At 56.2% G+C, this 13,708-nt stretch overlaps 1 protein-coding gene and 1 non-coding gene across 2 annotated transcripts; one reads left to right on the top strand and one right to left on the bottom strand.

The window, feature by feature from the left end:
• The first annotated feature begins 6,871 nt into the window (after nt 1–6,871).
• Nucleotides 6,872–11,767, top strand: RAB26 (RAB26, member RAS oncogene family). Its single transcript, XM_064294782.1, is given in 4 exon segments — nt 6,872–6,877; nt 7,009–7,071; nt 7,073–7,087; nt 8,138–11,767. Coding segments are annotated over 4 exon segments (309 nt in total). The 3' UTR covers nt 8,363–11,767.
• Nucleotides 11,768–13,172: 1,405 nt separating this feature from the next.
• Nucleotides 13,173–13,255, bottom strand: LOC111752723 (small nucleolar RNA SNORD60). Its single transcript, XR_002787621.1, has one exon. It is a non-coding gene; the product is annotated as a small nucleolar RNA SNORD60 (small nucleolar RNA).
• Between the last annotated feature and the right edge of the window lie 453 nt (nt 13,256–13,708).

Consider the following 13,708-nt stretch of genomic DNA (forward strand, 5'->3'; position numbering starts at 1 on the left):
GAGTTTTTAAAAGTTCTTGGGCAAGAAAAGTTTCACGTTTACTCATAGGTACAGGCAGGGATATGTTAACTAATGTGCACGTGCAACAGCTTTCCAAGATGGCTCCTGTCCCGGAGGCCTCTGGAATTCGTAGCAGGACTTATTATGGGGTGTCACATCTGTGCGGTCTCCCACTCCCCGGGTTCCATTCCCCAGCTGGGGCTGTAGCCCCTCACTGCCCCTGGTGGAAGGTTACACAGCGGTCACAGGTGGACGTTCTATGCCTGTCCCTGGGCCTGGCCTTCTCCAGCGGCTTCTGAAAAAAAAAAAAGGCAACTTTAAAGAAGTTTGCAGGCTATTTTTAGATACCCTGCCCCACTGTTCTGGGGAATGGCTTTGTTTCTGTGCCCTGGCCCATTTCTTGTTACTTTGTTTGCAGATTTTGGGGCCCCTCTGTTCTCTGTCTTACTAAGTCTCTAGATTCCACACTCAACCCCCTATTATCTCTCTGATAGTATAGTCTATTTCTCTTTGACTTGTTTCTCCCCTAACCACAGCAGTCTGTTCACTATTTCTCAAACAGGCACCCTCCAATCTCAGGGTCTTTCCTCCCTGTCTTAGTTACATGACTACATACTTATCAAAACTCACTAAATTTCATTCCTAAAATTGGTGAACATTACTGCACGTAAATTGTACCTCAACAAAGCTGATTTATAAAATCCAATCATTTGGATGTTTAAACACCCTCTTTTAAATACATCTTGGGCCAAAAAAATTAAAATTGGATTATATAAAAATGTATAACACTGAGTATACATCATAGTAAATCTGTATCATTCAGTCAAAACTATATATACAGAAAGAAACAAAGCACATTAGTAGCTTTTACTATTAAGCATAAAAACCCAAAAGTACGTAAGGGAAGCATTCATTTCAGCATTCTAAAAAAACAACTACTATAAAATAAGCCAAAATAAAGTAGAAGGAAGAAAATAAGAGAGCTAAAAGCACAAATTGGTTATTTTTAAAGTTTTTAAAAGAGTAGAATTGATTAACAAAATCGATAACTTTTTAATATATAAGGCTATTAAGATGAAAAACAGACAAACTCTGGCAAGTGCGACCAAAAGAGAGAAAGAGAAACTAAAATGCAGAGCAGTAAGATTAAGAATTAATGGCTTTTTCCACAGAAATTTTAAAAAGTTTCAAATTAAGACAGAAAATTATGAGTCACCGTTTGCCTATGTTTTTGAAAACTATGTGAGATGTTATATCGTATGACAATACAACTATGAAACCTGACTCAAGAAATGGAAACCCCAAATAAAACAATAACAAAGGAAAAAAGTTGAAAGAGTCATGCCAGGAGAAGACAGCTTAATCCAGATCATTTTATGGACAAATTCCATAAAATGTGGAAAGAGCAGATAATTGTGATTTTTATCTACACTCTGAGAGAGCACAGGAAAAAAAAGCAAAATATTTAAAGAAATTTTATATACCTAGAATAATCTTGATACTTAAACTAGACAGAAATAACACGCAAAAAAGAAATCCATTGTTCAATGACTTTGAGGTCTTTCTCAGCCACAGAAACCTTGTTTCAAATAAAATCTTTCACAAAATTCCAAAATACAAAACCCAGAGGTGCTGGGATCAGTTGAGTAACAGCCTGTAGAACTACCCAGGTTCTGATCCTTGGAACATCTGAATACTAACTTTATATGGCAAAAGGGATTTAGCAGTAATAAACTAGGGATCTTGAGATGGGGAGATTATCCTGAATTATCTGGGTGGGCCCTAAATGTAATCACAAATGTCCTTATGAGATGGAGGCAGTAGGAGATTTGATGACAGAAGAGGAAAAGGCAGTGTAATTGTGGAAGCAGACACTGGAGTGATGCAGACCGCCAGAAGCTGGAAGCAACAAGGAACAGCTTCTCCCCTGGACCCTCCAGAAGGAACCAGCCCTACCAACACCTTGGTTTTAGTCTCATAAGACTCATTTGAAACACCTGTCCTCCATACTGTAAGATAATAAGTGTGTGTTGTTTTAAGCCATAATGTTTGCAGCAATTTGTTACAGCAGCCATGGAAATTAACACAGGTGTCATTGCCAAACCTAATAGTGGCTTTCCCTGAAGAAAGAGATCAGGTATGGAGGGCAACTTTTATTCTTGTCTTTACCTTCTGCATTGAAGAAATGCTCAAGATGATCACATATTATTTTTATAATTAAGTGAAAAAGACAATGCAAGTTCAGCAGCACCTGGCCCAGTCTTCTGCAGTCATTCTCAGAGAGTGTCATAGTTACACTGGTGTCTGTTTTACGGACCTACACTGATGCATATACCTACCATAAACTCACTCAGATGCCTGGAGTGCATGGAGTTAGGAGCAGCTGGAGGTGCCCTGCCCACTCCCAGAGGCCTGACCTACATCAGGCCCAGCTCAGGGTAGAGGCCTCTGCCTGGTCCAGCTCTGCGGCTACCAAGAGCACCCCTTGGGCCTCCCTAGCCTGACTCTCCTCTACCAACCTCCTCACTCTGCCTCCTCCAACAGCCAATGGGTGTCTTCTCAGGAGCTGGAAGCCAGCACTGCTAAAAGCAGGTCCCCAGCAGTCTGGGAATGAGGCTGCTGCCATAACAACCTCAGAGACAGGACTTGGGGATTAGCTCACCTTCCTTTGCAGCATGAGCACCTCTGCACCTTCCCCATCCTTGTGAACAATGGCGCTGCTGTGGGCAGTGATGACAGACAGTAGTCACATCTGCGGGGAAATGGCCCTTGGTCCCAACCCTCCCATGGGACGGCCTTTCCCTTCTCCAGGCAGGGATGGGCATCCAACATGGCCTGGTATCACCTGCTAAGCAGAGCCTCAGTGGGACATAGGTGAGTGGGCTGCAGGTGGGGTGTGTCATCTCAGAAGCCCCTGTGTACCTGGGCACCTGGGCCAGAGTACCTATGGTGTCACCCGCTTCCTGGGGTGCCTCAGTCCACCTCTTCTGGGTGGAAATCTCATTCAGCACTGCAGCAGTTTCTCCTCTGACGTCTCCATGGCAACGTTCACAGGGATCTCATAGAACATAAGGTGTTTGAGCTGTAAGGGACCTCGAGATCAGCTCCTGTGCCCCCTCGATTCACGGAGGGGGAAGCAGGCCCAGAGAGCGTTCACCACATGTGCAGGGTCACACAGCAAGCCAGGGACACCACTGGGGCACCGTCCCCATTGGGGTCCCTTTCTCTGAAATCTATAGAATTACTTCTTGGGAGGGGCTCTGGGGCCCAAGCTTTGGGGGCATGGCCACGCCCACCTTGCTGAAGGACACCTGGAACCCAGCCCAGCTCTCTCCTACTGGGCCACAGAGTTCTCGCCCTCTGTACTTGGTGCAGCACTGACCTGGGGGAGGAAGAGTGTGGTAGGATGGGGTCCGGTCCTCAGGAAGCTCACAGAGACCAACGCAGCCCAGTGAGGTCAGTCGGGACCACAGAGAGCAAATATGAGTGTCTAGGGAACAAGAAGTCGGGGTGGGCAGAATCAAGGAAGGCTGTCTGGACAAGGGGGCTCTGAGCAGGTCCTGGAAGGCTGAAGAAGACTCATTCCCTTCTGAGCCCCTTTCCCAGCACATGAGATGTACAGGGAAGAGTGCGAGGTGAAGCTGGAGGGCTGGGGAAATGGGGGCCCAGGGAGATTGCCTCAGGGCATTAGTCCCAGAGGGTCCTCATGGCTGGGGATTCATGGTGACCATCACTCCAGGCCCCAGCAGTCAGACATCCAGGAGGACCAGTCAGAGGGCAGAGTGCACAAGTTGGAGGCCACAGCCATGAGGGGAGCACAGGGCCTGGGCCATCAGAGGGAAAGGGGGTGAAGGTCTAGGAGAAAGCCTCAGGGAGGCTGGAACAGGCCTGTGGTCACTCTGTCCCTTGTTGTAATATGAGCACTTGTCGATCTTGCTCCTGCCCAGCAGAGCCAGCCCTGGCCAGAGAGATTGAGGCTTTAGGCACCCTCCTTGGGGGGATGGGGCAGGGGGAGCACGGTTCTCATGCCTCACCTCTTCTCAGCCTCAGGCTCAACTGGACTCCGGACCCTGCCTCAGGGACCTGCCCTGTGGACTCTGGCTTTTCCTTCACCTTCAGGTCTGGAGGCTCCTTCTGCCCTTATCATCTCTCCCCTGGGTTATGGCAAGCTTCTTCAAACTCATCTCCCTGTTCACAGTCTCCAGCATCCCTCCACTCCCTGTAACACCGTGCCTCTCTCTGTTGCAGTGGCTTCCTACTTCCTTCTGGACAATTTTCAGGCTCCTAGGTATGAAATTCAAATTTCCCTTACAATCTAGCCCCCTTCTACCCTCCCAACCTGATGACCTCCACACACTTTGGCCTCTTCAGCTCAATTACTCACCTACTAGAACTCAGACCCTTCCCATATTTTCTCCCTCCACATGGCAAACTTCTCTGCCTCCTCTCCTGTTGAACTCCTGCTCAACCTTTATACCCCAGTGCAAATGTGTCCGCCTCCCCAAAGCATTGCTCTCACAGCTTGATCACACTGCTCTTGCTCTCACTGCAGGTTGAGGACCATTCTGCCTCAAGTCCTTGTTAGCAACAACACATCCTCCTGAAGTGGGGTCTGTTCTAATTTATATTCCTCTTGTCAATTTAATAATTGTTTATTGAGGCCTGGAGTCAGCTGCCAGGAACATGGCAGTGACCAAGACAAACTGGTTCCTGTACCCAGAGGATGAGACAGATGGCAAATAGAAGAGCCAAGAGGCAAGATGATCGAAGATTGGGAGGACTGCTGGAAGGCGAGAGAAGGGGTGCTGTGAGGCAGGGGCCCAAATCTCTCCATTTGCAAGAGAAACCAGAGAGCTGGATTTTGACATAAACACTCCTAAATGTAAAGGTGGAAAGGACCAGCCTTTCTCCTCTGCTGCTCAGCTCCTCACCCCTCCTGGCCAGCCACTCTCTCTGGCCTGCCTGCCTACCTCTCTGTTCCTGGTCATCCCTATCAGATGCCCTACCTGCAGCCCCCAGGGACTCCAGAGACCCCAGAATTCTCCACAGGCCCCATGCCCACAAGCGGTGCAGGCAGCAGCTAGCAGGACGGGGGTGCCAACTTTCTGGGACCCTGAGGCTAGGGGAAATCAGTTGCTCGGGCCCCTAGGTGAGACCTTGGGCCAGCCACCCTGAGGTTGGCCTCATGGGAGTAGGACACCTGGAGTCCCCAGGGCAAGCCGTGGGGGCCCAATACCCCCAAATCAGGCCTCACTGCACACATCTGGGAGGGCCTGCAAGGGGTGGGGCCAGAGGTACAGGGCAGGGAAAGGGGGCCTGGGGGCCCTGAGAGGGCTTCTCTGGGCTTGGTCTGGCCCTGACAGGTAGTTGAGGGGTGGGACTCTAGGGGACCACTGGGCCAACCCTACCAGGGGACTGTTTATGCTCTTGGGAGCCAGAGTTGCTGGGCTCAAATCTTGGCTCTGCCACTTCCTCCCTGGTGACCTTGGACAGCTCTCCTTGCCTCTCTGGGCCTCAATTTCTCGTCTGTACAAGGGGGACAACAACAGCACCCACCTCTCAGGGTCCATTTGAAGATGATGTGTGCTGGGCACCTGATAGTCTCAGTGGAGCCAGGCCTCCCTCAGTATGTCACTCTTGCAGGCAATGTCCCTCCATCCGTGTTTTCTCAGACCTCTGATCCCAAGAGGCAGCTGATTGTTTGGGCCAGTGGGAGGGCTAAGCCTCTGGAGGGCCAGGATCTGGTGACAGCTGTCACATCTTGGGGCTAGCCGGGGGTGCAGCAAGCAGAGCCCTTCCTAGGCCCCCCAGGCCTGGGCAAGGCATTGAGGAGCTCCATGCCAGGATTCGCTGACTACTGCCACCTCCTCAAAGCTGGGGCATCTCGGGTGGGGGCCCTGAGACAGCCCCAGCAGACAGGGTGGGAGAGGTGTTAGCCCTGGAGAAGGGTAATCAGGGGCCAGGTGAGTTCTGGAGAAGCAGCACTTGGTCCAGAAATAGCTGGCCTGGTAAGGAGAGGGGCCAGTCACAGCATGTGGGGAAGGGGTCCAGCCTCCTTCGGCCTCCAGACCTCTCAACGCTCAGTCCCATGGGAGGGGACAATCCTAGGGCCTGCTGCTGGCTGTGACCCCTGACTTCCCTTTTCCCGGGGATCCAGAGGCTGTGGGGGAGAGTGTACAGCGGTGTCATCTCTCCCTGTCAGGTAGCCAGCTGTCAGCTGAGCCCCAGGCGCTGGGCATTTGTTTGCCAAGCCCACTGGAGTGCTGGATGCTCCAGGACCGCTTGCCTTGAGCATGAAAGGGTCGGGGTAGTAGGTCAGGCGGCCCCTCTGGCTGGAGAAATGACAGAATCCCAGAGTGCCCACCCATCCAGGCCCACTGCCCCAGCGCCCCCACTTCAGGACCCCTCTTGGCGCCAGCCCCAGAAGCGGTCCAGTGTGAATCACTGGGCAGGGGCGGCGCACAGCACACTGAGGGGCAGCAGGGTCCCAGGGTGCTCACCTTACCCAGGCTCACTGCCCCAGCACATTGGCAAGACCCGGGGGCGGCCACAGAGCTGTCCCTGGGCCTGGGGTGCTGGGCTGGGGCAAGCGGACAGCGCATACCTGGGCAGTGCCCCGGCCCCGCCCCCGGCCCCGCCCCCGCCCCCGGAGACAGACTCCTTTGCGTGTCCCCGCCCCCCGCTTGGCCATTGGCAGCGGCAGCTTGAGGCCTGGCCTGAGTGGCTGCTCAGCCTGTCGGGCGCGGGGAGGGGGGGAGGGGGCGGGGGCAGGGCCCGGGTGCCCCGGGCCCCGTTCCGCTCCGAGCTGGCTTTGCCGTTGCCGGCGGCTGGACTGCCCAGGCGCGGCTGCAGCAGCGTGAGCACCCAGAGCATGCCGGTATGTCCAGGAAGAAGACCTCCAGGAGCAAGGGGGCCCGTGCTCACGCCGCCTCCGCCCGCCGCCTCCGCGCTGCCCTCGGCCAACGGGCCCCGGCTGCACGCCCGGCGACCGAGCGCCCCGGCTCCTAGGCGCCGCCCAGCTGGCCCCAGCAGCCCGGCCGGCCCTCACTCGACAGCGGCGGCAACTTCTACTGACATCGCCTTCAAAGTGAGCCAGCCCCCCTCCCCGCCCCGGGCCAGCGCAGCAGGTGGCACCTGGCCTGAGCCAGGGGGAAGGGGGCCCAGGAGGGGCACAGGGCCGCGTGGCACCCTGCAGCTAGCTGGTCCAGCTGGCCCGGTGCATCGCAGTCACACAGCTGTCGGCCCGGGATTATGGTACCCAACAGGTGGCAAGTCCTGCTGCCCCCCAGCTGGCAGGGCTGGACCTAGGGTCCCGCGAGGGGCCAGAACCTGGTAGGTCCCTATTCCCTGCGCTTAATACCCCCTGCCCCCACCCGGGCTGTGGTCTTCCTTTTTTGAGGGGGGGGTACTAAGAAGAGGTTTACCAGCTTGGTGGGGAGCATGGGCGGCCACCCTCAGGCCAAGGGCAGGAGCTGTGTGAATCGTGGGAAGAAAGGGGCAGGACTTTGGGGTATGGAGCCATTGGCTGCAGGCTGGGGGTGGGAGGAGGGGGAGGGCCAGGCTGCTTCTCCTTGGTCTCTTGATGGGTGACCTGGGGCTTCCTTGCCCACAAATCTGGCCAGGACCCTAGGTCAGTTAGCAAATTCCTTATGAGCCTTGCTGGGATTTGAAGAAGACACCAGCAGGATGCTTCCATAAACCTCTTAGGAGGTCCCCAGCTGCCACCCCCGTTGCCTCTGCTCCCCACTAGGCCCCGAATACTCCCTTCCCAAGCTCCTGGGCTGCCCTGACCCCTCCCAGATTAAGCCTGGTATCTGAGCCTGTGGGGTGGGGGTAGGTACAGCCCTGGTGGAGGCAGCTATCTCACCCCACTGACTGGGAAGGAGAGAGGGGACAAGGCCTTCCAGAGGCGGAAGCTGGGGTTCCATGCTGGTGGGGGCCATAGGCTGCCTTAACTCCCCCAGGCCCTGTGGGACCTGCCAGCCTGGGCTTTGCGCCTCCTTCCTCCATCCCTACCCCTTGCCTACAGCCCCCAGGCCAGGCTAGCTCAGGGCACACCTGACACCCCCTCTGGATGCTTCAGTGGCCAGATTCCTGCACCCCAGGCCTGATATCCTGCCCTCTCCCACTGCCCTAGGTGATGCTGGTGGGAGACTCGGGCGTGGGGAAGACCTGCCTGCTGGTGCACTTCAAGGACAGGGTCTTCCTGGCTGGGATCTTCATCGCCACCGTGGGCATCAACTTCCGGGTGAGTGGGGTTACTGACTGGGGGTCTGTTCACCCAGCCTCCCTCCCTTCAGGTGCCCTGGTTCTCTGTTTCCCCACAGTACCAAGCTTCTGGGTCAGGCATGTCTTCCAGTGACTGAAATGAGATGTACCCCTGGCACCACCCTTAGGGTTCTCCACTCTGCCTTTAGGGGTGGGAACTGGTGCCCCTAAGGCTGGCCAGTCAAGGCCCAGCACAGAGAAACCCTGGGACTGCAGGGGATACCCTGGCTGCTGCCCAGGTCCCATGGGAAAGGTGGCTGTAGTGCTTGCCAGCACCACCCCCAGAGCTGGGGTGGGCATTCCCTAGAGACTGGGGGCTGTGTCCCCAGACCTTGCTTGGGGCAGATGTCCCTGCCCTTGGGGAGGAGGATCAGGTTCCCACCTAGCTCCCCTCCACTGTCAGAGACCCCCTTAGCCCCACCAACCTGCAGGCTGTCTCCTAGGCTTTTCTAGGGGTGCCCATAGGCTCTCGGCTCCCTGAGGCACCTCCAGCAGCCTGTGGGGTCAGCAAGGAAGGATAGGGCCAGGGCCTCAGACCTGGAGGTTCCGGAAGCAGAGCCCGCACCTCTGCGCACCAGTTTGAATTCTGAGTGCCAAGGTGTTGGTGTGTTCTCAGCAAAACTTGGATTTGCATTTTTCACCCTTTAGTTAGACCCAGTTAGCAGGAGGCTAGGCAGAAGGCCCATCTGGGGACAGAAAAGAGGCTAACTCCAGCCTGGGAGTCAGGTCCCCTCAAGTCCTCCAGAAGGCTGTCAGCATTGAGGTACCAGAGGAGGTCGTTTATTCAGGCTGGGGTGGGATCCTTTTCCTGTTCTGGCCCCCTCCTCACCCTCCTCTTTGTTCTGGGTCCGGCCAGGCAGCTAGGGATGTGAGGCCGTTGGGTTCACACCACTGCCCCAGGTACCAGAGAAGGCGGGGTGTCCTCCCCAGCCTAGCAGATGGCTGCACCCAGTTCCCTGGAGACACAGGAGCACCTTGAGAGAAGGAGCTGAGGGAGTGGGGTAGGCAGGCGTGAGCCAGCCAAGGGGCCTGGGCTTGTGGTGAGGGCCCCTCCTGCACCACCCCACACCAGCAGATGGAACCTGGGGCCTGTGCCTACTCCTATCCTGGGAGGACCAGGCTGGGGACCACATCAGCCAGCAAACGTGGAATGAGCACCAACTGTGGACTAGGCACCATTCAGGGCTCCAGGGTTACTGCAGTGGGCAAGACAGACGCAGGCTTGCCCTCGGGAGCCCAAGGTCCAGAGGGGAGAGGGTTTTTCTTCATCTAATTGTGATGAAATGTATATAACAAAACATTTGCCATTTCATCCATTTTTACACATACAATTCAGTGACATAATTATGTTCACCATGTTGTGTAGCCATTGCCATGATCCGTTTCTGGTTTTTCCATCCACTAAGAGACTCAGTATCCGTTAAGCAATCCTGCCCCTCTTTTCTCCTCCTGCCCCTGTAACCCCTGGTAAGTTTTAGGGGGAGAGGCCCTCACTGGGGCATGAGGTCCCCACTACTCTGTTCGTTCATATGACCCTGGTACAGTCCCCCAGTGGGTACCCTGGCATCCCCATTTGCAGATGAGGAAACTGAGATGAGGCATTAGTCGTGTGCCTGGGGTCACAGTGTGGGTGACTTCAAGTAAGCCATTACATGTGTGCTTGGAGCAGCACAACCTGTGCAGAGCATGAGAAGAGGGGCCAGGCAGGGGCAAGCTGGGGTGGCAGGGCCCTGTGGCCACAGGGAGCGGGCTGCTTTTGGCTGCGGGTTGAGGCTGGATGGGCAAGTGGGCCCAGGAGAGGAAGTGCTGGGGGCTTGAGAGGTACTGTGGGGGTGGGGGCAAGGGGTTGGCTGGAAGAGCAACAGGACTGAGTGAAGAACAGTTGGGGGGGTTATATTCCAGGTCTCGGGGTGGGCTGAACCTTGGAGTACGGGGCCATCCTGGTGGTAGAGGGGCCTGGCATCTTCACGTGTTGGGGCACCTGGACCAGCTCACCCAGGGGTGAGGGGGAATGTCGAGGAGAGCTGGGGGACCCAAGGATCCCTCAGGTGAAAGAGGCCAAAGAGGCCATGGAAACTGCAGGCAGGGGGAGGGGGACTAGGAGGCAGGTGTAGGGGCAGAGCCAACTCCTGAGGTGGAGGTGGGGGAAAATTCAGGATCTAGCAAGGGTCATGCCCTCCATGCCCCCCGCGTCAGGGGCCTGGTAGGTCCTGGAAGGTGGGGACCCGTTAACTCAGTCTCCCCATCTGGGCAGCAGGGCTGGGCTGTCCTGGCCTGGCACTGCCCCCCCATCCCACTCTTGGGAGCCCCTGGCCAGATGATGGCGCTGGCCCAGCCACTGCCTGGGACAGGGTGGTTGGCTGGTCCCTGGCAGGAGCTGGGTGGTTCCGTTTCAGAACAAAGTTCTGGATGTGGATGGCATGAAGGTGAAGCTCCAGGTGAGAGGTGATGGGGGGGGGGGGAGTTGGGGGCAGGGGACACTGGGAGGGGCTGGGCCGCCTGACCCGCTGGGACACAGCTGGCCAGGAGCAGTTCCGCAGCCTACTATGGAGATGCTTATGGTGAGTGCGGGGCCTCAGGTCCCCAGGAAGGCGGGCTGTGTTCTGCTGGTGCCCTAGCTCCCTTGGCTCCTGCTGAGGTAGTACCCAGGTGCCAAGTGGGTAGGAAGTAGCTGGTGTATAGCTGGTGTGCTAGTGTGATGTCACCATCACCCTGTGACTGGGGGTGTGTGGGTGATGAGGGTGTGGGTGACAGGTGCCCATCTGCCCCCACCACTCCAAGGCCTCCTTTGACAACATCCCAGTCAATGCTTCTTTCCTGGCAGGGGGCCTGGTAACAGGCCCTGGTGGGACCTCCTGACTCCACCCCACCCCCTGGACCACACCAGGGAAGGGGTCATATGGCAGAGATCCCAGAGGGTTGAGGACCTGCCGAAGGGGGGTGGCGACAGCCCCCTAGTGGTGATCTGAATGCAGGGGTCAGGGTTGAGAGAAGGGCCTTAGTGGGTCAGGTTGACATTCCAGCTACCTGTAAACTAGGTGCCTCAGCATGGCAGCTGTGCCTTGTCAGCAAGAGCCCTACCGGTGCCTAGAGGGTGTGGTCCTGGGGTTTACAGATCCTGGATCCCACCTCCCACTGCGTCCTGGCCTGGGCCTCCAATGTCCCTGGTCCCCGCAGGCCTGGCTGAGCGAGATCCAGGAGCATGCCCAGCATGACACCGTACTCATGCTGCTGGGCAACAAGGTGGGCCCAGCCTGTCCTTCCTGCAGGAGGGCAAGGGTGATGGGTGGGCAGCTGTCACAAAAGCCCCATGTGCCCAAGCCAGGTGGACTCTACCCAGGAGCATGAGGTGAAGGGGGAGGACGGGGAGAAGCTGGCCAAGGTGAGCAGGGGGCAGGGGTGGCAGGAGGGTGGTCCTGTGGCTGCGGGGACAGGGTCCTAGCTGTCCCTCCAGGCCAAGGCCCAGCTGGCACAGCTGTTTGCAGGAGTACAGACTGCCCTTCATGGAGACCAGTGTGAAGACAGGCCTCAACGTGGACCTAGCCTTCACGGCCATAGCAAAGTTAAGTCCCCATCCCAGGCCAGCTGCCTGAGACACCCTGGTCGGGGTCTCCAGACCACCCTGCTCAGGGTCACCCATCCCACAGGGAGTTGAAGCAGCACTCCATGATGGCCCCCAGTGAGGCCCACTTCTGGCTGCACGACTATGTTAAGAGGGAGGGCCGTGGGGGCTCCTGCTGCAGACCCTGACCTGGTTGGGCACAGGCTGCCAGTGGTCATCCCAAGGACTCAGGCTGAGCCTGGCCCCTTCCATGCCTCACTGGCAATCTTGTGCCCCAGTCCCAGTAAACTAGCTTCAGGGAGGCAGCAGGTACGCAGCCCTTGCCTCTAGGCCAGCATGGTAGAGGTGGTCCTGTGTCCGAGCCCGACTGCCCAGTGCTCTGCTGCCCCCTGCTGGACACCAGGCCAAGGTGTACAGTGCCTAACGGCCTACAGAAGCCTTGACTGGAGCCATGTACACTACCCGGCCAGAAAAGGCTCCATCACTGACTCCTTTGTGCATTGCGTCCCAGGGCCGCCAGCTGCTCCTGCCCCACCTGCTAGGTCTGGTTAAGCATCCTATATAGGGTCTTCTTCCTGTCACCTTGGAGACTCCCAGTCTTTGTAATACAGGGAATATAATTTAGGCATTCACGAGCGTCAGGTAGACTTGGGACGGGAGTGACTGCCCTGCATGTCGTGAGGGGTTCCGTCCCTGAGACCTCCCTCAGCAAGGCCAGAAAGGGGTGGGTTACAATGGGGCAGAGCTGGGACAAGGATCATGTTTCACCTTGCACTAAAATCGTGGAGTCTTAGAGATTGCAAACCTTTGTTCCCAGTCCTAGTTAATAAAATCGTGCTTTCTGGAATGCCTCCACCTCGTCTGTTAACAACCAGGCTTCAAAGGGCACTCCGTGGTCTGCTAGTGAGAGCTCAAGACCCACTCCATGCAACAGCACAAAGCCCAATCTTTCTTAGCATTGTAGCCAAAAAACGGAGAAGGCAGCACCAAGAGACGCCAAGAAATACCACCTTGATGTCTCTGCCCCAACCCTTCCCAACTTCCATCCAAGATGAGCAGTCCTCAGGGCGGCACGTGGCAGGCGAATAAGAAGAGCTAACACAGCATCAGTTAACCACCTCTACTTTATTACTAAGTATCTCGGACACACAGACGGCCACCTTACCACCAGGCCCTGCTGCCCGCTGGGCTCAAGAAGTTGACTTTGGCTCAGGGTCTGCAGCCGGTTCCACGATGGCCCTGAAAACCAGATAGCGCCGAGATATAAACAGTAGCCCCCTCCACCGTTTGGGGCAAGTGGTTTCACTCCCAATCCTCCTCCCCATCAAGGTCACGCACCCTGAAGCCTCAGTCTTGCAAAATAATCAGACTGCACGTACAGTGTTCATACGAGGTGTCAGAAATTAAAGCAATTCATCACAGGCTCGGAGCTGCGTCTGGGGAAAAGGCCCGGCCCGGGCTTACCCGGACGGAGATGTGGGTCTGGAAATTCGGACTCCCGCGAAGGAAAACCTTGGGATCCGCTAGGACCCATGTGCAGCTCAGGTGGAGGCTTAATCCAGAGCTAAGCCAGCTTGCAGGGTTCGAGAAACTCCCTCAGCCCCGACAGCTACGCGTAAGTATCGTGCTCACACGCAACCGGAAAGAACGCGGATGCACGAGGCTCAAGCCTTTATAGAAACTGTCCCACTTCTGTGATTGAACAATCCTAACGGAAGTATCTGCCCTACTCGTACCTGATAGGCTATGCTCTCTACCCGATTCTGAAGCTGCCAATCCCGCCCCGCGGAGTCTGGGCCGCCGGAAGTCGTAGTTTCTGAAGCGACGAGAGTCAGGCCGCTGCCCGGGCCCCCAGAGCCCGGGAACTACAAGTCCCGG

Source organism: Loxodonta africana, chromosome 12 (genome assembly GCF_030014295.1).
Source record: "Loxodonta africana isolate mLoxAfr1 chromosome 12, mLoxAfr1.hap2, whole genome shotgun sequence".
NCBI lineage: Eukaryota > Metazoa > Chordata > Mammalia > Proboscidea > Elephantidae > Loxodonta > Loxodonta africana.